The 19,951-nt window shown below is 56.4% G+C and overlaps 2 protein-coding genes and 1 long non-coding RNA gene across 5 annotated transcripts; all 3 read right to left on the bottom strand.

Annotated features, from left to right (window-relative positions):
- Positions 1 to 1,658: 1,658 nt before the first annotated feature.
- Positions 1,659 to 5,863, bottom strand: KRT36 (keratin 36). The gene is made up of 7 exons (XM_019435421.2): positions 5,007 to 5,863; positions 4,201 to 4,283; positions 3,783 to 3,939; positions 3,071 to 3,232; positions 2,843 to 2,968; positions 2,445 to 2,665; positions 1,659 to 2,055 (listed from the first exon to the last, which is right to left on the bottom strand). The coding sequence occupies exons 1-7, from the start codon at positions 5,463 to 5,465 to the stop codon at positions 1,860 to 1,862; spliced, it is 1,404 nt and encodes a 467-aa protein (XP_019290966.1). The 5' UTR covers positions 5,466 to 5,863; the 3' UTR covers positions 1,659 to 1,859.
- Positions 5,864 to 5,872: 9 nt separating this feature from the next.
- Positions 5,873 to 11,207, bottom strand: LOC128774172 (uncharacterized). Of its 3 annotated transcripts, none has more exons than XR_008418591.1 (4): positions 11,054 to 11,207; positions 7,388 to 8,594; positions 6,061 to 6,672; positions 5,873 to 6,023 (listed from the first exon to the last, which is right to left on the bottom strand). It is a non-coding gene; the product is annotated as an uncharacterized LOC128774172 (long non-coding RNA). The 3 variants fall into 3 exon arrangements; XR_008418592.1 differs by having other exon boundaries at positions 7,388 to 7,809; positions 11,105 to 11,191; XR_008418590.1 differs by lacking the exon at positions 11,054 to 11,207 and having other exon boundaries at positions 7,388 to 9,509.
- Positions 11,208 to 15,287: 4,080 nt separating this feature from the next.
- On the bottom strand, positions 15,288 to 19,951 carry LOC109258576 (keratin, type I cytoskeletal 13). Its single transcript, XM_053892395.1, has 8 exons — positions 19,368 to 19,951; positions 17,834 to 17,916; positions 17,505 to 17,661; positions 17,167 to 17,328; positions 16,953 to 17,078; positions 16,637 to 16,857; positions 15,956 to 15,981; positions 15,288 to 15,608 (listed from the first exon to the last, which is right to left on the bottom strand). The coding sequence occupies exons 1-8, from the start codon at positions 19,848 to 19,850 to the stop codon at positions 15,538 to 15,540; spliced, it is 1,329 nt and encodes a 442-aa protein (XP_053748370.1). The 5' UTR covers positions 19,851 to 19,951; the 3' UTR covers positions 15,288 to 15,537.

The following is a 19,951-nucleotide window of genomic DNA, read 5'->3' as shown; positions in this document are numbered from 1 at the left end:
ACCCTGGATCCACAGGGCCCAGAGAAGCCACAGCAACAAAAGGCCTGGGAAGCCCCATGCTGTTTATACCTGTGACCCCGGGGGAGGGGGGGGTCACATGGGTTCCTAGAAAGGGCTCCACACCTATGCTGCCCAGAACGGGTTTGCCTCCCCGACACAGCCCTGTTAAAGGCAAGGCTGATGGTACCAGCCATTAGTCACTAAGCACTTAGTACCTGCCAGGCCCCATGCTGAGCTCTCTCCAAGCATTCTCTCATTCATTGCTCACAACAGTCTCATGAGATTGGCATCGCCAATATCCCCCATTTAGTAGATGAATAAACTGAGACTTGGAATGTCTCAGAAGCCTACCCCGCTCCAGCCCAGCTTTGCCCTCCTGGCTCTGAACGCCCATGGCAGTGACTGGTGGTTGATCTGCTAGCCCTCCCTTCACTGATACCCTCCGATTGTCTTGTGTTTGAACCGTGTCTTCCCGGGGAGACTGTTTTGGAGGCAAGGACAGACCTCCTACTTCTTTTGAAATCTCTATAGTTCAAGCATGGAGCTAGGCTCCCAGATGTCTCAGAATGAAAGAATAAATGAAAGGAAGAATGAATGAATGAATGAATGAGTGAATGAATGCTTGGCCCATGGTAAGTTGTGCTAAGTGAGAAAGAAAAGAAAGGATTTTGAGAGAAAAGGAACATTAAAAACGGGGGCAGGGGGGATAAGGAAGGGGAAGTGGGGCCTGACCAGTAGGTAGCAATGATTCAGGTTGGGTGGAGGTGGGGAGAGACACTACGCACTGGGAAGAGGACCAGAGTCAGAATCAGAATAGCTGGACGATGGCCTCTTCTCTGCCACTCACTGCTGTGTGGCCTAAGGAAAGTCACTGTCCACTCTGGGCCTGTCTTCTCAACTAAAGAATAAATCAGGGGGGTAAAGAAGACATGGGGCCCTCAGACTTCTCACAGGCCATGCGTCTCTGACCAGAGTGGTATCCAGGGCCCGGCACCGTTAGGCTGGATGCCCAGAAGGGCAGAGCTCAGCCAGTAGACTTTGGGGCACTCTGACCTCTGCCCCACAGTGAGGTTCCCTCCCGCCTGCTCCATGTTTCACCCCCAACACTTCACTGTCCCTGTTGCCCTTCATTCAGCCCTGTATCCAGGTCTGGGGACACAGGGTCACCTGGCCCTCCTGCCTTCATCTTCCAGCTCCCCTCCCTGAAGTGGTCTGCCCAGGCTGGCTGCCTGCCATTTGCCTCTCCCTGGTTAGTCCCTCTCCCAAACTGGCACCAGTGTTAGGCCTGAGGGTGAGCCAACAGGTCAGTGGAAGCTGGACTAAGGAGGAGAAGCTAAAGGGAAGGACAGGGAGCCACCAGATCCAGGCAGGGTGACCAAGGAGGGCTGGCTTGGGAGCCTTTGCAGGGCCACCAGGTGGGTACCCATGGGCAGGGCTGAGGCTGTGGGTAATGGCTGTGCCTGTCTGGATTGGGTGGGTGTCTGTTTTCATGAGCCAGGGCATGAGGTGTCCCCGTTATTAAATATCTTTAATCACCCTATCACTTCCTACCACTCAGACCCAGAGAAGACAGACGTGAAACCAAAGCCCACAACTTTACTGTGACCCTTCACCAAACATCCCCACTAACTAACCTCATAAGAATAGACAGAGTCACGTTTGCAATGCCAAGAGAACACACTTTATTGGGTAGAATTCCAGGGGAACCTAGTTTTGCATAAAAGCAGTTAAGTCCAGAAACACAATATAAGAACTTATTTTGGTAGAAAAAAAATCTGCTGAGCGGGGAGCCCCTCTAGGGAATGGAGGGGGGGTCATTTAGAGCCAGGAGCCACAGGGGTGTCCCTCCGGGGGGCTGGCTACAGTGGGCAGGGCTGCAGGTGCTCCCTGGAGGAGACGACCTTCCCGTCTCTGATCTCCTCGGTGATGGTGCGGATCTGGGTGCTGACCTGGGGAGCCGGGCCGCAGGGCACAGCCGGAGCACAGGGCACAGTCGAGACATAAGGTACCCTAACGGAAGGCTTGCATTCCGTGGCACAAGGGTGGGCAGGCAGCCTGAGGAAATGAAATCATATCAGAGTGCATTTGGCATCGGGGCATGGGACTGAGATTCATGTTAAGCAGATTTAGGGGATAGAGTACAGTTTAGGATGACAACAACCGATGGCTTCTGTGCCTCTGAAACCCCCCAAGGGCTGCAGGGGGGAAGACGAGGAACTCCCAGCTAAGCACCATGGTGGGAAGGCACTGTGGGGGGCGGAGGGGGGGGGGTGCGGCTTGTGCCCCTGTGATGACCAAGCTGGGACAAGAAGGGATCTCAAAGGAGAGGTTTTGGATCAATCGCTGTCACCCACTGCAGACTGACACCCTCTCTGAGGCACTGAGGGCTGGTCCCCGGGAGCCCTGTCCCCACGCCTGGCTCTCTGGGGCTCACAGCCACTCACTTGCAGTCCTCGCCCTCCAGCAGGCGGCGGTAGGTGGCGATCTCCGACTCCAGCCGGGCCTTGACGTCCAGCAGCACCTGGTACTCCTGGTTCTGCCTCTCCAGGTCACAGCGGATCTCGGCCAACTGGGCCTCCACGTTGCTGATCAGGCACTGCATCTGGGCCAGCTGGGAGCTGTAGCGCGCCTCGGTCTCTGCCAGGGTGGATTCCAGGGAGTTCCTCTGGAAGGGGAGAGAGGAAGAGTCGCCAGTGGAAGGGGGTCCCAACCAGAGACCCTGTAGCCCTGGGTATGTGCATATCCTGTGTGATCACGCCCCATCATGAGCCCGCATGCTGAGGCTGGGGGGTCAGGGCTTTGCCAGGAGCTGTGGCCAGTGACTGGGGCAGAAGCCACCCACCATGCCGTGCTGGGCCTGCAGCTCGATCTCCAGGGCGTTGACCGTGCGTCTCAGCTCGATGATCTCCGTCTGGCAACACTGCAGCTGCTCCGAGCTGGACACCACCTGCTGGTTCAGCTCCTCGGTCTGAGGGCCCAGAGCATGGTCAGACCAAGTGAAGCTACTTTAAAGGGGAACCCCCTGCCCCGGGAGCTGGTGCCCGCCCCAGCCCAGCGGCCCCAGCCCCACCTGGGCGTTGAACCAGGCCTCCACATCTCGACGGTTATTCTCCACCAGGGCCTCATACTGGCATCTCATATCATCCAGAATCTTGTTGAGATCCACTGGGGGGGCGGCATCCACCTCCACGTTCAGTCGGTCCCCGAGTTGGCAACGGAGTGTGTTGACTTCCTGCAGAGGGGAGGCAGGATGGCACACGGTTGGGAAAAGGGTGCCGGATTGAGGGTTCCAGTGGCTGGGTTCAAACCCTCCTCCCGCAGGTGCCGGCTGGGTAACGTTAGCATATCAACTTCTCTGAGCCTCGGTCGCCTCACGGGCATACACCTGCCTCCTCTGGGGATTTGGGAGGGTAGGGTGACATGAGGCAAACGTCAGGCAAATAGAATAAATGTTATCAGGCACTAGCATCCAGAGGGAGATCTAGTGTCATGGGCAGGAGTGTGGGATCTCTGTGACCTTAGGCACGTGACTGAACCCCTCCGTGCCTCGCTTTTCTCATCCGTAAAATGGGATCATCGTGAGGACGAAATGAAGCGAGAACAAAATGCAAAGTGTTTCAAACAGCTCCGGGCACACAGTGTGATGTCAACAAATGTCAGCTGGAGCTCCTGGGGCGGGGGGGGGTTGGGGGGGGTAGTTGTCACAGTTGTTAGCCCCAAGGGTCACCGGGGGCTCCCTGCCGGGTGGGAAACTCCGGAAAGTCGCACGACACGAGCCTCACCTCCTCGTGGTTCTTCTTGAGGCACAGCAGCTCCTCCTTCAGGGACTCCACCTGGGCCTCCAGGTCGGCCTTGCACAGGGTCAGCTCGTCCAGGATCCTGCGCAGGCCGTTGGTGTCGGCCTCCACCAGCTGCCGCATGGACAGCTCCGTCTCGTACCTGCACACACACACAACCCTGCTGGGTCTGCAGCGAAGGAGCCATGCACAGGCAGGGTCCCCCGCCCTCCATCAGCTGCGGTGGCTGATTTGGGGTCAGCAGCACGCTGGGCCTTTCCTTTGACCCGGAAGGGATCCAGGGCCTGTGCCGTATTCCCGCTTACGGTTCAGTCTGGCCTCACTCCCACCTCCCCAGCTCCCAAGGCCGGGGGGCAGAGGCGAAGGAAGGCACAACGGACCTTCCCCGATGAGGCCCACTCACTTGGTCCGGAAGTCGTCGGCAGCCAGCTTGGCGTTGTCAATCTGCAAGACTAGCCTGGCGTTCTCAGCCTTGGTCAGCAAGATCTGGGGAACAAGGGGCGTCCTGGGAGCTAGGAAAGGCCCAGCTCACAGAGGGCATGCTTCTAAGTACCACCGGCAACTTCAGCACGCCCAGCCCCGAGTCCTGAGCCCTGAGCCCAGACATGGAAGGAGCATCAGTCCCAGGAAGGGCATCACTAGAAGTAGGCCCCAGAATGGCACGGCGGGAGGCCTCAGGCTGAGGTGCAAAGATCCAAGCCAACCCGGATTCAGATTCTGCATCTCACACTCACAGGCTGTGTGATCTCGGGCAAGTTTGCTGAACCTCCCGGATACTTAACTTCTGCCTCTGTTAAATGGGCCCAGTAATACCCATCTCTCCAAGGTGAGATCTCCAAGGTGAGTATTACCCATCTCTCCAAGTAATCTAACAGATGGGAAAGCATCAGGCGCTGTGCCTGCATCTGGTAGAGGCTGGGTACATGTTATTGCCCTTCCTATAGCTAAGACAGCCAGGGGAGGAGAGGGATGGCTGGCATAGATGCACTTAGCAAGAGACTCACAGAGAGGTCTGGGTACCCCCCCCCCCCGCCCCAGAAAACCAGAACCCCCAGAGAAAATCTTGCCCTGAACAGAGAATTCCCTAAGAGGTCCTAAGAATTCTCATCCATCTGTAGTCCCTTGGAATGAGACAGGACCCTCCCCCGCCCCACCACCCCACTCCCAGCCAGGGCTGGGGACGCTGGGGAGGGGCCAGGTCCCCATTACCTTCTGCTGGAGGTCCTCGATGGTCTTGAAATACGACTGGTAGTCTGGGCAGATGTACGGGATCTGAGACTCATACCACTCCCGGATCCTGGTCTCCAGCTCCGCGTTCTCCCGCTCCAGCTGGCGCACCTTCTCCAGGTAGTTGGCCAGGCGGTCGTTCAGGAACTGCATGGTCTCCTTCTCGCTGCCATTGAAGGCGCCCTCGCAGAACCAGCCCCCGCTCCCAACAAAGCCAGAGGGGTAGCAGCCAGCGGCCAGGTAGGAGCCGGGCAAGCAGCTCCCGAGGCTGGAGAGGCCCAGCCTGATGGAGGAGGCAGACCCCACAGCACCAGCAAGACTGGGGACCCTGCAGGAGCCCACAGAGCGGACGGAGGACACCCGAGAGACGCCGCCTGCCGTGCCACACAGGCCCTTGACAGACCCAGAGGAGAAGACCGGGGAGCAGACCTGGGTGGCCATGATCCTAGCAGAGGCAGGTCACGGTGAAGCAAGGAGCTCAGGTTCTAGACTCTCAAGGCCTCTCTGGGGTGTTTATATACAGTCTCCATGGGGTGTTGGCGTGTTTCTCTTGGGAAAGCCTATTCCTATTCCAGAAAGCTAATCTCATCAGAATGTGATTTTTTTGCTACCCATCCAGAATTTCTTAGCTTGTAAAAAATTAAAAAAAAAAAATTTGAATTTTGTTTGCTAAGTCAGGACTCTCGTGTGTTGTCATTTCCTGTCAGAATATGAATTTTATTGCGTCTTCAAAGTCTTTGCACCAGATCCCATAAATCGGGAGTGGCCTCACAAATGACATTTGGTTCCTGCTCTCTCTGCGTGCCTTCCCCGGAGCAGCCCAGTCTGTCCGTTCGTCACCCCCTCACAGGTGCTCCCCTGCGCCTGGGCCCCTGGGACGGCTAAAAGGGAAGGACAATTCCCGGAGCTACTGTGTTCAGGACCCATAGTCACTTCATTTACACCACACAACAATCCTGGGAAGCGGCCGGTCCTGTCTCCAAGGCACCGACGTGGAGACTCCGAACGGCTAAAAATAAGCTTGCTCAAGGTGAACAGGCAGCGAGTGACAGAACTTGGAATGGAGACCAGGTCTCCCAGACCCCAAATCCTATACTCCTGTGTTCCTGCTGCTTCTCTCACACAACCAAGGTCAAGTGCAGGCACCCAGAATCTGGGACCCAGAGACCTAGGTCCAAATGATGGCTCTGCGGATAATCGGTCCTGCGATGTGAGCACATGACTGTGGTGTACCTCAGTGTCCTCATCAGGACAGTGCAGGTCATCAGCCTGCCCTGCCTGCTTCCCACAGATACGAGAAGAATCGAGAACAGAGGTAAGAGTATTTTGAAAACCCCTGTGCGCTCTAGAAACACTGCTTACGCAGGACAGTCTTTGATGATGGTTTGTGGCTGTGGCCGGCAAAGGATCGCACGTGTGAGCCCTCCAAGGGGCTGCCCTGGAGGGCAGTGTCCTTTGTGACCCACAGGTCTCTGAACCTGGGAGAGTAGAATCAGGACCCTGGGCAGCCTCCACCATCCCCCTAGGCCCTGAGAGACGGCTCAGTGCAGATGACAGGAGATGGTCAATGCAGACGCGTTGGACAGGGAAGGAAAAAATGAGAATAAACAAAGCACCGCCAGATAATTAAGCAAGCTGGGAGGAGCACCTGAGAATTTAACCACCAAAAGTAAACTCTGTCTGCCGCCTCACTAAGTGGGATTTCCCAAGGCTCAGGCGACCCGCTCACTCTTCTCCCACACAGACTTGGTTTGCAAGACTGGCGTTTATGGAAGCATTTATGTGATACTGAAGTTGTAATTTAGCAACCTCTTAAAACGCTTTATAAGCTTCTCTCTGAAATTACTCAGGAGGGTTGGCTGTGATGCCCATGCCTCACCCACTTCGGCAGACACCTCGACAGGATGCCTGACAGCGGCCCCCCCCCCCACCGGGAGCGGAAAGGGGGACATTAGGCCCCCAGAGCTCTGGATGCCACGGAACCAGGTCCTCACAGCAGCCCCGTCTTCCAGCAGAGCCTAGGATGGGGCTGTCCCCGGGGTTTCTCAACCTCAGCACTGACATCGTAGACTACATAATTCCTTATGGGTGGGGAGGCTTCCGGTACATCGTAAAATGTCAGCAGCGTCCCTGGATTCTATGACCAGATGCCAGTAGCAACCCCCTCCCCCAGTTGTGGCAACCCGAGATGTCCCCAGACACTGCCAAATATCCCCTGGGAGGCCAAACCCCCCCCCCAGTTGACAACCACTGACCATCAGCACAGGGGCTCTGACCACACCTCCCATAAATGCCCCCCTCTGATTTCTAGGACAACTCACGCAGAGTCTGGCTGTCCCTAAAGCACCCATGATTCAACTTACCTTATGTGGGACACAGCATGCTCTTCCAAGGGCAGCCCTTCCAAGGCCTGGCACGGCTCTTCTCCGGGGCCTCTGGCTGCCAGGCATCTGAAGTTTCTGGGTTTTCTCACCCCTCTGCTAAACAATCCATATCTGAAGATGATTCCAGGTTTCCTTCAGGGCAACCGAGTGGGCAGGTGTCTGATGCTCTGTTCCCATCGCTCCCAGCCTGTGCATCAGGGTGGCCACCAAGGGCCAGAGTCCAGGCAGGTGTCTCCCAGGCTATGAGGAGAGGCACGTACCTCTCCTGAAGCGGGTGACAAGCGGGTCAGAGAAGGGCTTTTGGTCGCGCTTGGTCCTCTGCCTTTCTCCATGTTGCAAACTGCGAGGCCACCCCTCGGAGGGAAGTGTGGAGGGGGCTTCACGGGAGGAATTGCTCTGCTCTCTTCCACCCAGAAGCCGGGGCCATGACAGGATGGAAGTGAGGCCCATGCGGAACAGATGCCCTGCCTGCATCAGGGAAGAGAACCCAGGACTCACAGAGCCACTCGTCTCCCAACACAGCCCCAGGGATCTGCCCACCCCACTCCCCATGGCGCCCCAGCCTTAGAGAAAATCCCCCCTGTTCGGCATCAAGTAAACCAGGAGTGCCCATTCATCAGGTTTTATTTCAAAATAGAGTCCATTTCAAGACCATTCTTTCTAACATTAATCTAAAGGAGTGCCTGGGTGGCTCAGTCGGTTAAGCGTCTGACTCGGTTTCGGCTCAGGTCATGATCTCGCGGCTCATGAGCTCAAGCCCTATATTGGGCTCTGCATTGATGGTGTGGAGCCTGCTTGGTATTCTCTCTCTCCTTCTCTCTGCCCTTCCCCTGCTCCTGCTCTCTTGCTTTCTCTCTCTCTCCTCAAAATAAATAAATAAATAAATACAATACAATACAATACAATACAATACAATACAATACACTGGGCTAAGGGTCAGGGGCCTGGACTCCAAGCCAAGCTCTGCCCCAAACTTCCCAAGTGACCCCCGTCCATTCCGGGCCCCAGAGCCCCAACCTGAACAGGAAGTGCCCAGACAAGGGAAGCTTGAGGCCCTCTTCCATCTCAGACATTATAGGATTTGAGGCCTAGGCATTTCCTGTGGAGGGGGCCAGGAGTCACCTGCACGTGTCCGTGACTCATTCACCACCCCCCACAGCCACCATCCTGCTTCTTTGCCACTAGCCTGGAGAATAAAAGAATGGAGAGGAGTTACAGAGATTCCAGCTTATGACATGATTGAGTTTTCTTATTTTTTTGTTTTTGTTTTTGCAAACCCTCTTGGACCTCAGGCCACCCTTTGCTTCCACGCCTCCACCAGAGCAAAGGCATGGGCTTCCTCCGGGCCTGCCCTGGTAGGCAGAGGCCACACGAACCCACCTCCTGGGGCTGTTCCCCAGAAGCCCCCATTTGGAGGTACAGAGTCACCGGGATGTTGAGCCAGCACCCCAGCACGTCCAGGCTGAAATGACATCTCTGGCCAACTGAGCCAGGGACACGGCTTTGCCAAAGAAGGGGCTCAGAGGGTCTCAGGCTGGCCCACAGGGGCCTGAGGCCTGAACTCAGGCAGACCTGGGTAGTTGAAGCTACTCAGCCACTCTGAGCCTCAGTTTTTCCAGGAGGAACCACAGTCACAGGATTGTGAGAAGTAAACATGCTTGATGAACAGAAACTGGTGTCACAGATTTGAGAGATCAAAACTGTTCTTAGAACTCATATAGCCTAAGCTCCAGCCAAATGCTGCATCCAGGGGCTCAAATCACTCACCCTGGTTTCATGGGATGCAGCCCAGCTGTGCAAGAAAGACAGCTGATCAAAGAGCAGCAGGAGCCCCCTAGACCAGGACCCTCTGGCCTCTGACGAGAAGCTAGCACCTTCCAAAAGCTACCCCCACTTCCTGCCAGCACCGGTGCTGGCTTTAGGGCTACAGAGCTGACAGGATGCTCTCTGCCCACTATGGCCCCAGCTTCAGGGTCAAGGGGAGGAGGGGAGGTGCTGCTGCAGGAACATAAAATGTCCTGGCTTTTCCCAAGCCCACCTTGGAAGGCCACCAAGTTCAAAATCAACCACTGGGTTTGTGGATCCTTTTTTGGTTGAAAGAGAAGAAAGAAGAAGAAGAAGAAGAAGAAGAAGAAGAAGAAGAAGAAGAAGAAGAAGGAGGAAGAGGAGGAGGAGGAGGGGTATCTGTTCTCAAATGAGCTTCCATCTGAAAGCCAAGGTTCTCCGTGGCCGAAGACCTAAGAAATCAAGCATGAGTCTGCTGCCCAGCTGATCATTCCCTTCAACATAGAAGGGACTGGGCACGGCCTGTCACAGTGGGCCCGAGAAGGAAAGCAGGGTCCCTCTTTTCCTGCTTCTCGGTGCTGGTGCTATAGTTAGAAGCCAGCCTCCACCATCACATGGTGCCCCAAAGGCATTGGAGGAAGCAGACCATGGACCATGGGACAGCCAGGTCTCCACAAAAGGGCACAAAAGGAAAAAGTCACTCAAGAAATACAATCTCTCTCTCTCTCTCTCTCTCTCTCTCTCTCTCTCTCTCTCTCTCTCGGCTTAGGCTTGAGCTTCCTGGTTTTCCTGGTACCTGTTTGATCTTTGACACCCATACACACGGGTCCTGCAGAATTTCTCACTCTAAGAGGCATCTAGGACATGCTGATCCCAAGTCTTCACCTTTTTAGACCCCACCCAGCACCCACCCACCCAGAAACGGGGACACCCACACTGACCTCCATTTCTTCCCCCCACACAACTGCTTTTTCAATTTACTCAAGCGGCAAAGCACCCGGGATTCCCGGCCCCTCCCAGAAATTTCTGTGCCAAATAACCACATCAAAACCCCAGGCCAACTCTGCTGCCAGCTGTGAGATTCTAGTACAGACGTGCAGTAACAGGTACACGAAGTTGACGGAAGCATTATGGGGGGGTGGGGGGGAATCTTTCAATTAAGACATTTTGAGCCACCAATTCGATTTATCCGAAGAATCAGAGAAAGGTCTCGCCTTTTTTAGTCTTGACTGGAAGAGACTCAGAGCTGTTCCCAGACCTGCTAAGGGCAGGGCTGCCAGATTTTATTAACAAACAAAACTGCATACAATATTGGGACATACTTGTACCTGAAATCATTCACTGTCTGTCTGTGGTTCCACATTAACTGGGCAAGGCTGCCATCCGGCCCTAGCCAGGCTCAGGACAATCTGGACACACACTGATTGAACAAGGACGGGGGGGGGGGGGGGGGGGGGGGGTGTCTTTCCCCACTCCCTGGCTGCCCCTCCATAGGACCAGGAGCCCATGCCCTGGGACCTCAGGAGAGCTGACGAGGAGGCCTCGGCTCCGGGAAGTGGCTCCTCCTGAGGACCCAGGCCTCTACCGGGCTCCCGGGGACATGGCTTCCCAGCATGCTGCTCCTTGTGTGGCCCTGAATCCCCACTGGGCCTGAGCCCCACCCAGATCAGGACTTGAAACCCCCACCTCACCAGCTCCAGAACTCCCCCAGAACTCTCATTCCCCCCAAAACACAAAGGTACTTTCTCTCCCCCTCGGGTGTCATTTGGCAATCGCCCGGGGCTTCTGGATTCTGCTCCAAACTACCCTTGCTTTGGGGGAGGCCCAGAGAGCCACCCCGACCCCAGTCCACGGCCATACCTCTCCACGGTTCTCTGTCACCAGGCTCTGTTCCTGCATCCCAGGACCCACTTCCCTCACCTACAGCCAGCTCTTCCTTCCTGCACAGCTGCGTCGGCTGACAGCTCCCATCTGGAAGAGTCCAGGGCCTCCTGCTCGGATCCACTCAGCCCCTAACTCCCCCCACCCAGCTTTTATGGAAAATTCCAGAGCTGTCACTGCTTTCCCTCAAGTGCCTGGAGAACCTGTGGTTTGTGGGAGACGCGGAGCCAGGCCCAGTGGGAGAAAGAAGCGGTACCTCAGCCTCCTGCGTCCACTGGATTCAGGTACCACTTAACTGAACTACAAAGCAAATTTCCCAAACACCCTGTTTAATTGAGTTCCATCGTCCGCATTTACAGGGCCTCGTGTGCACTCGGTCTCAGTACTTCCTACTGACGACGGCGTGTCTGCAAAGCACTGTGGGCTCCAGATTGTAATTAACTCGGCTTTATACTGTGGGTTCTGCTTGCAAACTAGGCTGAGATCCTTGGTTGAAAGAAGCCACAGAGTCATCACGGCCGTTCATAAAAACGGGCCAGAAGAGTGAATACCAGTTCTTGGCCAACTCCCCCGCCCCCCTCCCCACCCGCAACAGGAGCCTGTGTGGGTCTGAGGACCCACCCAGCAACCTGATCCTTCCCAAACTCTGCAGAATGGAGTCTGATGTGTGCTCGGCTCATGCTGGACCCCCCAGAGGAGCTGCTCAAAGGCGTGTCCCTCGCATACCCTGCCCCACTCCAGCCACTAAGCCCCAGGAACACCATCCAATAGGAGGCAGGTCCCCAGGCAGCCCCGAGACGCACGCTGACCCAGGCAGGGAGAGAGGAAGGGCCCCAGTGGCTGACGCGGGAAAGCCGGAACAGCACATCATCACACGCCATTGACCACAGGCTTCGCATGACATCCCTCCCTTCTCTTCCCTCAAGCTCCCCTTAAGAGGGACCGTGAGCCTCCCCTTCCCAGAAAGCCCCAGGCACCTTCACCTCACACTCTGAGTCTTTTGTGGACCCTCAAAGGTTACCACCCAAAACAGAAAGACAACAGGCACCCGAGGAGTCTCGGGGCTCAGCCGTGCCCCGTTCACCAGGGCGCCCAGCTGCCCAACATGAGGCCGGGGACTGGCCAAGTCCTGGTGTGGACACTGGACCCAGGTAGGATCAGGTCTAGGGCTCTGTCCCTCCGCCCTGGGTCCCAGCAGGTGGCCGAGAGGAACTGATCTGCTTTCTGGGGTGAGCCTGCCCCCTGCAGGACCCAGACAGGACACGCACCCCCATCAGGGAGGGCAGAAGTTGACTGCCCCATCCATTGGGAGGAGCCTGAAAGAGAGGGAGGCACCTTTGCCGAGGGTGAGGAGGAAGAGGGTACAGAGGCAGCACAGAAATTAGCCAACTTTGTGCAGCACCTACTGTATGGAGGTGCTTGCCTCGAGAGCCTGACTAGCTCTGAGGCACGGGATGCCACAGGAGCATCGCATGGTTGACACCTCTATCCCTTAAGCATTGGGGCTTAGAAGAGAGCCTCGTTTCTTTCCCTAGAGGCCCGGAACCGAACGCTTGACTTTGACAAAAGACCAACCACAGTGTCGAAAAGCACATTGGAACATGGATGCCAGCTCTCTCGATAGGCAGGTCACTTCAGCAGCCTGGGCCTCAGTCTTTAGACGTGTAAAATGGGCACAATGGTGCCGACTCATGGGACTGTGACAAAAATGAAATAATGCAAAGGAGCTCCGTAAAGAGTCAGGCGCTAGACACACTGTCGCTTTCCCCTTTGTTTTTACCCCGTCTGATTTGGCACCTCTGGCATTCACATGTGATTAGCCACACGCTCGTGACCACAGCCCTGGGAAGCAGAGGTGTGGGCCTGGGGTGGGTGTGGGCACCTAGCGAACTGGGAGAGGGAAATACCAACCCTGCAGGCCTCCCTCAAAGCTGCCCTCCCTCAAATGGCCGCCCCCTACAGATGACAGGGGGAAAAACTGAGTCCTGGATGGAAAGGGAGGATTCCCAGCCCGCGCACCACCCTACCGAGGTGACCACCTTCTCCCGGTCCAGGAAGCCTCCTGGGTTGGCTTTGACGGCCCCTCCTGGGCTTCCCTCTCTGGCTTCCCTGGGACTCCCGACAGGGCCACAGAGGCCCTTGTGTGAGTCCGGCTTCGATGGCCTCCCTGACGCCTGGGTGAAAGGGTCCCCGACCAGAGCCCCCACCAGGCCCAGGGTCCAGCTCATTTCGTGGCTCCACGTGGACCACACGGACCTGGGCATGTGAGCTAGAATTAAGTCCAGCCCGTTCTGCAGTGGGCGGGGAGAGGGGAGGAATCTGGAATGCTCTGGCTTAGTCAGCTGGGTGGGCCGCATGTCAGTGATGTTTGTAGGACTAAGCCAGCCACCTGAGCCCACGGCAGTGCCCCAGCGGTTGGTAGGCTGGTCCAGGGAGAGAAAGGCAGCCCCACCCTCCCAAGCACGTGGTCAACACCGGGCTAGGCAGGTGCGGACACACACACACCTGAATGCACCCCACACTGTCCGGGTGCCACAGGGAGGGGGTGTGCATCTCAGTCTGAACGGTGAATAAAAACCCGGTAGTTCAGGACACGCGGGTGGCTCAGTTTAGTTAAGTGTCTGACTTCGGCTCAGGTCACGATCTCGCGGTCTGCGGGGTTGAGTCCCACAGAGGGCTCTCTGCTGTCGGCGTGGACCCTGCTTCGGATCGTCTGCCCCTCCCTTCCCCTCTCTCTCTGCCCCTCCCCCACTGCAAAAATAAATAAATGCGGAAAAGAAACACCTGGTAGTTTCCAATAACACAAATGTGGGGGCGCAGAGGGAAAGCGAGGAGGAAGGTCACCTCAGACTGAGGTCACTCATTGAACAAGGGCCCGAGGCTCCCAGTCACATGACTGGGTCACCAAGACCGGTTTGCATAACAGGGCCTCAAGTTGTGAGAGGGGGCGATTGTAGAATTCAGGGCCAGAGACAGGCAGGAAGAGGCCAGACAGTAGCGGCCTCTGCCAGGGAGGAGTCCAGGTTTTCTTCAGTGGCCAGGGGAGCCACGGAAGCATCACTAGGCCAGGAGGAAGATTTCCCATTCCCAAGAATCATCCCCAATTGAGTGTGGAGCAAGGACGCAGGGGAAGCTCAAACTGGAGGCAGGGAGGCCAGGGGGGCCGGCTGTGAGGACATTACAAGCTACCAGCATCCACAGGATGGACCTGGGAGGGCAGTCAGGGAGAGAGCAGGCCAAGGTGACTCCTGGGCTCCTGACTTGGGCCTCCGGAGCCTCTGGGATGGGGGCCAGGATGGCACAGATCTGGGAGCATGAAGGGTGCTCCTTCGGACAGCGGTTTAGAGGAGGTAGCGGGCATGAGGGTCTGGGCTAGAGGAGAGGGGCTTCACTGGAGTGCCAACAGAACATATTGGCAATTGTGACCATGGACTTGTCCCAGATGAGCCAAGGGGAGGGTTGAAAGGATAAAGAGAAGCATGCCCATGCCAGAATCCAGAGGACCAGACTCCATGTAAGGAGCGCGCCCAGCAAGAGGAGGCTGCAAATCAGAGCTGTGACATGGACAGAGGTGGGGACACGGGTGCAGAGGGGAATTGGGGAGGAAAGTCAGCTCAGATTGAGGTCACCCATTTGAGTCATGTGGCCAATTCATTGAGCGGGTTGGCATGGCAGGACCTTGGAGTGGGTAGAGGGGAACTGCAGGTCCGGATGTCCATCATCTTAAAAGGAAGCACCTTGCAGAAAGGGGGCAGCAGGTTGGGCTTGGGGTAACTGTCCTGGGTCTCCTTCCCCAAACCAGCCCCAGTGTCTCCTGCCCCTTCTGTTTCTCTGCAAGGGAACACTGGCCCTCGAAGCCCTCCCCAGAGCCATCTGGACCTCTTTCCCAAATCTCCCCATCCCCTGACTCTATTAGTGTCCCGTTGCCACCTTCTAGCCTATAAGGTGTTGAACTGGCTCACATGGCCTCGCGTGTCTCCAGTTTGTTGCATTTGTCCGTGTTTGCTGAGCACCGTGGCCCATGAGCCACCCATTTCCCCCGTGTCTGTGCCCTGATGGTTGGCCCAGGTGCCTCGTGTCCTGCCCACCTGGGAGCTGCCTGGGCCAGGCCTTGTTGGGGTAAGCCACTTGGCCCAACAGTACCCGCCCACCTATCACCCCAAATCAGGGCCTCGGCAGGTCCTGCCCTCAGAAATCAGGCCAGAGTCAAAAATACATATGCAGAAAGGCAGGAAACTTTATTGAATCGTCTTTTCTTTTTAGCAGAGAAGCTGAGAAATCAGAGTAACCAGATAAGGGAGAAGGGGAGGTGCCCAGGGAGAGAAGCGCAGAGCGCCCGCCCTCGGGAGAGCGCCGGGGGGCCGGTGTCCTGAGCGTCCTGCGGTCCCTCCCTCTCTCCTGCAGGGACCTGTCATCTCTCTCCTCTGGGTGCTGAAGACAGAGGGAGAGGAAGCCAGGTGGATTTAAGGCTTACGGGGTTCGGAAATGCGGCGACTGGGAGGGGAGGCAGTGGTGACAGTGACACTGGTGCTTCCTGAGAAACAGAGGGGGCAAGAGACACTCAGGCTGGAGAAGACCCACCTCAGCAGGTCAGGGCCCTTAGGAGGGCCCCAAGCCCCCTCACTGGTCAGGCTGGGCGTTAGCTGATAGAGACTCTCATGTTATTGTCCCCCAAGGTGGGGAAGCCTCCAAAGCCTCCCAGTGGCTCCTTGGGGCAGAGCCAGCTATTCTGAAAAGAAACAGATGAGCAAATGACCACGTCCACCATAACCCCCTCCCTCCGTCCACTGGGGAGTCTGGCACTGCCTCCACCCCCCCCCCCCCCCCGCCAGGGCAGCGAGCAGGAGCCAACTCGCCTCTCCCACCGGGTTGTTTCCTTACCTCCTGAGGAGGGTAAGCCAGCCATCCTGGGAGAGAGAAGAGGAGTGAAGTGAGCACAAATCACCCAAGGACAGCTGCTCCCTCATCTGCCCTTGGATCGAGCGACTCAGATCACTGAGAGGCCCCCAAGCTGGGCTTCCTTACCAACTGTGCCCCAGCCCAAGGGCCGCCACAGGTAACTGGCAGGCCTATGGGACCTCAGGAGGACATAGTACCGGCCCCAAATCCAGGACATCTGCCAGATCTTTTGTCCTCCCTCTGGTTCCTTCGAAACCTACACCCTACTCCCACTGAGCCCACAAGGACAGCCTGGTCCCTGCAAATGGTCTGAAGGCAGTGAAATCGCCATTTTTATCGCTTTGTTTAGCCGACCTGAACCCAAGGCAATATTCTTCCGATATGAGCCGTTCTATCCATGGCCCTTATTCCTGCCAGTCTAATCCAAAGGCCCAAATTGGAAAGCTTAAAGGTATTGACCCTGCAGGCCGCTGAGGAAATCCCCCCGCAGTCTGACTCAAGAAAACAGGAAGCCCTGGTCCTGGATCTCCATCCAGTCAGTTTAAGCTCAGAAGGTCCCCTTCCATATGGAACATGAGGACCTGACCCTTAAAGGCCTTGCCTGTTCGAATGTCCAAGGGTCCTGTGGTCACTTTCCCAAGAGAGAGGCTTGAGAGGGCCTACCTGGCGTCCTGGCCCTCCAGCAGGCTGCGGTAGGTGGCGATCTCCTGCTCCAACCGCGTCTTGATGTCCAGCAGCATCCTGTACTCCTGGTCCTGGCACTCCATCTCGCTGCGGAGCTCGCTCAGCTGGGCCTCGATGCCGCCGATGAGCCCCTGGATCTGCTGCAGCTGCATGGCATAGCGGCACTCCATCTCCGCCAGCGAGCTCTCCAGCCCGGCTTTCTGGGGGGGAGGGGGTAACAGAGAAGTGAGAAGGGGAGCCAGGCCAGGCAGAGGCCTAGAGGTGCTGGCTGCTGGGCAGGAGGCAGCAGGTGTACCATGCTGAGCTGGGACTGCAGCTCAATCTCCAGGCCCTGGAGGGTGCGTCTGAGCTCTGTGATCTCTGTCTTGCTGGTCTGGATCATGGCGGTACTAGAAGACACCTCCTTGTTCAGCTCTGCACTCTGAAATCCGAGCAGGAAGAAGGTTTCAGAGGAGCCCAGTGGAAGGCCCTGGAATCCCTGGGCGCCACGGGGTGAGAGGGCCGCGTACCTTGCTGTGGAACCATTCCTCAGCGTCCCGGCGGTTCTTCTCAGCCATGGCCTCGTACTGTTCCCTCATCTCGGCCAGCACGCGGGTCAGGTCCACGCCCGGGGCCGCGTCCATCTCCACGTTGACCTGGCCGGCCAGCTGGCTGCTGAACTCCTTCATCTCCTGTAGGGATGGAAAAGGAAGGTGTGTGAAGCTCCTGACCTCCCTCTCCTCGGCTCTGAGTGCTACCAATGTGTTCTAGGAAGCACCTCCAGGTCCCACCACGGAGGGCTAAGTCTGGCTGCTCCCCTTTCTCAGTGGAGGCCATTGAGCCATGGCAGGCCCCTGCCGGCCCTCACCTCCTCGTGGTTCTTCTTCAGGAAGGCCAGCTCCTCGTTCAGGCTCTCGATCTGCATCTCCAGGTCGGTCTTGGTCAGGGTCAACTCGTCCAGCACCCTGCGCAGGCCGTTGGTGTCGGCCTCCACGCTCTGGCGCAGGGCCAGCTCGTTCTCATACCTAAATGATTTTTTTTTTAATGTAAAAAGCAACACAGAAGTTAGACACTCCCCTAATTCTGTACTGGACTCTGCTACTTCTCCAAGACCTTCACCCCTGGGATGCTCCGATCTCACTGTTCAGATGAGCATTTGTGTCAAATAAAAGACAGTTTGGAAAGGCCAGGACTCACTTGAGCCTAAAGTCATCCGCAGCCAGCCTGGCATTGTCGATCTCCAGAACAACCCGGTTGTTGTCGATGGTGGCCGCCAGGATCTGCAAAATACAGGAGGTAATCACCAGAGGGTCCACGAGTTTGGGGAGGAGGAAGAGACAGCGTGGGCAGGACGGTTGTCATCATCTGACTGCCTCTGTACTGTCCCCGCGAGCCAGAATAAGGCACTTCTCTCCTCTTCTTGTAAAGAGAGGGGTGGGGCAAGTCCTTCTGCTTGCCCAGTCACTCTGGCATTCTACGCTTGGTCATGGTGGGGAAGATAGGGATGCACATTTCAGGGGAATGACCCTACCGAGAACATCTTTGGTTCATCATGTCTCAATGGCCCCAGACTAGCAAGCCCACCATTGTGAGAGCAGGTGACCTTAAGGTCAGGAGGGGGTCAGCCTGGCTCCAGACAGCTCATAGTAACTTCGTTGGAGCTGGCCTCCGGGCTGAGCAGAGGAAAGATCTAACAAATACTCCCAACGGTTTGAATTTCTTGTCTAAACGTCCATATTCTGAAGCAGGCCGCTAGAGGAGAGGGTGGGGGTGGGTTAAATGGGGGACAGGCATTAAGGAGGGCACTTTTCCAGGTGAGCACTGGGTGTCATATGTAAGAGATGAATCACTGGGTTCTACTCCTGAAGCCAAGACTACACTGTATGTTAACTAACTTGAATTTAAATTAAAAAAGCAAATTCCACCGCACATAGCTGGGACATAGCCCAGGCAGGTGGATTTCTGTTCTAGCAAGCTGGGTCCCAGCGTGATGGACAGTCCTCGATGAAGGAATCTCAGTTTAATGTTGGCTGAGCCTCTTCTCCATCTTTCCCACCTGGCCGTAGCTAATTGAGTGTAACAGTTTAAATGGGGCCCTTACAACATCAACCAGTATTCCGAGACCAGTGAATGAACACGTATCCCTCTCTGAGGATTGGAGTCATTCTTAGCGGCTTTTAAAACTGTCATGGTTGGGGCGCCTGGGGGGCTCAGTCTGTTGTGTCCGGCTTTGGCTCAGGTCATGAGCTCACGGTTTGTGAGTTCGAGCCCCGCGTCAGGCTCTGTGCTGAAAACTCAGAGCCTGGAGCCTGTTTCGGATTCTGTGTCTCCCTCTCTCTCTGCTCCTCCCCTGCTCTTGCTCTGCCTCTCTCTCTCTCTCTCGAAAATAAATAAACATTAAAAAAAATTTTTTTTAAACTGTCATGGTTTCCAAAAAACTCAGTGGGTTAGAATTATAGGGATCCAGTCACTAATAACAAAGCAGTAAATGTTGACAGTAAAAAGTGGTAAAAATGTTGACATGAGTGGTAATAACAGTAAAAATGGATAGTAGGAGAAAACGCATTTGGGGAGCAGTGGCCTAAGGAAGGTTATCAGGAGTAGAGACACTTGCTGGTAAAAGACTAGAATTTTCCCCTACGGGGGGGTGAGGGTTCTACCATACTGCATTTCCTGGCCTTTGCAGCTCTGGCCTGCACAAAAGAACCCTTGCCAACATCCAAGGACTCACCTTGTCCCGCAGGTCCTCCATGGTCTTGTAGTAGTGGCTGTAGTCCCGCTCCGGGCTGCTGGGGCTCTGCTTCTGGTACCAGTCCCGGATCTTCACCTCCAGGTCGGCATTGGCCTCCTCCAGGGCGCGCACCTTGTCCAGGTAGGAGGCCAGCCGGTCGTTGAGGTTCTGCATGGTGAGCTTCTCGTTGCCGGAGAGGAGGCCGCCATCGCCGCCACCAAAGTCACCAAAGCCAGCGCCAAAACCCCCACCAAAGCCACCTCCAAGGCCACCTCCAAAGCCCCCTCCGAAGCCTCCTCCAAAACCACTACCAGCCCCTGCACCGAAGCCGCAGCTCATGCCGCCCCCGTAGCCCCCAGCTGATCCCCCAGAGACAAAGCGTGATGAGCAGGTAGAGATACTGCGGCCTCCTCCCAGCTGGCAAGAGCCACCCCCGAATCCACCTCCATAGCTGGCGGAGGAGCTCTGTATGCGGCAGCTCATGGTGAGAGCAAAGATGGGGAGCAGGTGAGGACAGCAGCTGGGCTTGGCCTGGGCCGAAGACGGTGGCTCTTCCCTGGAGTGGGGGGCCTTTTATACAGCCT

The sequence above is a fragment of the Panthera pardus genome, unplaced genomic scaffold, assembly GCF_024362965.1.
Source record: "Panthera pardus isolate Hobbes unplaced genomic scaffold, ASM2436296v1 HiC_scaffold_3, whole genome shotgun sequence".
NCBI classification, from domain to species: domain Eukaryota; kingdom Metazoa; phylum Chordata; class Mammalia; order Carnivora; family Felidae; genus Panthera; species Panthera pardus.
Note: the sequence above shows the minus strand (reverse complement) of the source record. Positions and strands in the feature narration are given on the sequence as shown.